This window comes from Nansenia antarctica, assembly GCF_963989245.1.
Source record: "Nansenia antarctica genome assembly, chromosome: 9".
Lineage (NCBI taxonomy): Eukaryota > Metazoa > Chordata > Actinopteri > Argentiniformes > Microstomatidae > Nansenia > Nansenia antarctica.
In genome coordinates, this window is record NC_137679.1 from 20,885,936 (window position 1) to 20,887,995 (window position 2,060).

Here is a 2,060-nt window from a genome sequence, read left to right on the forward strand (position 1 = left end):
CTAAATATGATAGTGTTTATGAAGTACATTAGTGAAACAATTACATGTGAATAGCCCATTATCAGACAATTATATACATTGTATAGAATTTAGAAGATACACTGAGATTTTAAATGGAAACTCTGATTTACCCTGTTGCAAAAAACGGGCACAGCCCAAATAGGCTACGTTCTAACTTGACCATATAAAGTAGTGGTCTATATTTATCCTGCTCTCCGCTCCAAGACAGCACATGTAGCAAGTATAGTTTCCTCTCCTAAATGTCCCCTTTTAAGGACCTATGGGGAATATGTTTGATTATTTTATTGATGTATAGATGTCAGTCGATTTGAGGTCTCCTATAGGTGAGATTATCTATGGGGAGTTTAAAGGACGAGAACCGTAGAGCACCATCACATTCTTTACTTTGATGAATACTATTCATGTGCATTGTGATCCTTGACAAACAAACAAACAAACAAACAAACACACAAACAAACACATACGGCTACATAAAATATATAAAACGACAGTTCGACAGGCATGACACTATGGTTGTTTATGTAATTGGATTAGCCTGCTACAGCACAATATTGGTAGTCACTAAAAGGAGATTACTTTGCAAGGAGACAGGTAAGTCTATGCCACACAGGGTGGAAATGTAATAGGCTACTACTACTTGATGCCCATGGGAAGTAGAATAAAGTCATGTTACACTGTCATTTCATATATTCATAGTTGCCTGCTACGACAGAAGAAATGTGCATGGGGAAGCAGAAATGGTGATTTGTGCCCTTTACTTACGTCGGTGGCTTTCTTCTCAGCCAGTTCAAGTTTCTCCTGGGCATCCTTAAGAGACTCAGAGTACTTGTCCAACTCATCCTCTGTGCCCTTCAGCTTCTTCTGCAGAGCTACCAAGTCATCCTCAAGCTGAGGTGTTTGTGTGTGCGGATAGTTTCACAGAGGTGATCAGCGGGAAACAGAGGGCGTGAGAGCGCACACGGCGCAAGAGCGCAGACAGACAGACAGAGAGAAGGGAGAGAGAGGAGAGAAGTTAGGGAAAACCATGCGAGCACACAGTATACCTTGGTGGCCACCTCTTCGGCGCTCAGGAACTTTTCCTCCGCGACTTGGAACTCCTCAAGCACTTTATCCCTTTCATCTTCGGTAACACGCAATTTCTTTTCCAACTCACTTAAATCATCCTCTAACTACATGCATAATGAATGACAACATACGATTTCATCAGAAAGACAATCGGAAACAAGTGAACAATATTATTCAACTATGACTATGCATCATTCTTTTACACTTACATCTACAACAATACAACATTCAGTTATTCAGATCATTTAACTTCACCTATTATCCTACCAGTTGAAGATTTATAGAATATCCCCAAATCAAGAAAGATATTTCGTTCTTAAATTTCACTTAATACTCCTTTTTTTGAAACGATCCGTAAAGGCAATAAATCCACATTGAGGAGGTGATCCGTTTAAATCGGTGTTTAGAGGAATAGGCGCACAGACCACCGGTATATAAAATGCCGACCTGTTTGCTTTTGTCCTCAGCTGCCTTCTTGTCCCCCTCAGCCTGCTCAGCTCTGTCCAGGGCATTCTCCTTGTCCAGCTTGAGCATCTGCATCTTCTTCTTGATGGCGTCCATGGCTACTGGTTATTTGTTTGGCTAAACCAAATCTTCCAAAAGAAACCCAGGAGAGAGAGAGGCTGTGAGCGTCTGTGCCTAACTGAACGCAAAGCTGGAGTGCGAAGCTCTTCCTGACTGTGCCCTGTCAAATATGTACTTCAGAGAAGGGGGGCGAATGAATTCCTTTGGACATCCAATACTCTTTTGGAAACGACAAATGGGGGGCGCCTTCCCAGTGCCCTATCTTTTTTATGGATCTGCTCGGCGATTCGCTGTTCTCAGACATTTGACCATTGATATGACTATATATGGGTTGCGTTGGGCCAGAGAGCAGCCCCCTTAAGAATTCTCGTCCTATTTCTAACGGAATTCTGGCTGTTCGGGAGGACACTGTCCCGGGAAGATGGAGAGAAATGGAGAGAGAAGAGAAC

The 2,060-nt window shown here is 42.4% G+C and overlaps 1 protein-coding gene across 4 annotated transcripts in view; it reads right to left on the reverse strand.

The window, feature by feature from the left end:
- tpm1 (tropomyosin 1 (alpha)) overlaps window positions 1–1,647 on the reverse strand; it is a gene marked incomplete at both ends in the record, with an annotated part of 13,927 nt that extends 12,280 nt beyond the window's left edge. For 2 of the 4 annotated variants that reach the window (XM_080539336.1, XM_080539335.1), the window contains 3 exons: window positions 784–909; window positions 1,065–1,190; window positions 1,534–1,647. In XM_080539336.1, the coding sequence (XP_080395462.1) occupies window positions 784–909; window positions 1,065–1,190; window positions 1,534–1,647 (366 nt within the window). The remainder of the gene's footprint in view (window positions 1–783; window positions 910–1,064; window positions 1,191–1,533) is intronic. The other 2 variants (XM_080539338.1, XM_080539337.1) reach the window with 1 other exon arrangement.
- Between the last annotated feature and the right edge of the window lie 413 nt (window positions 1,648–2,060).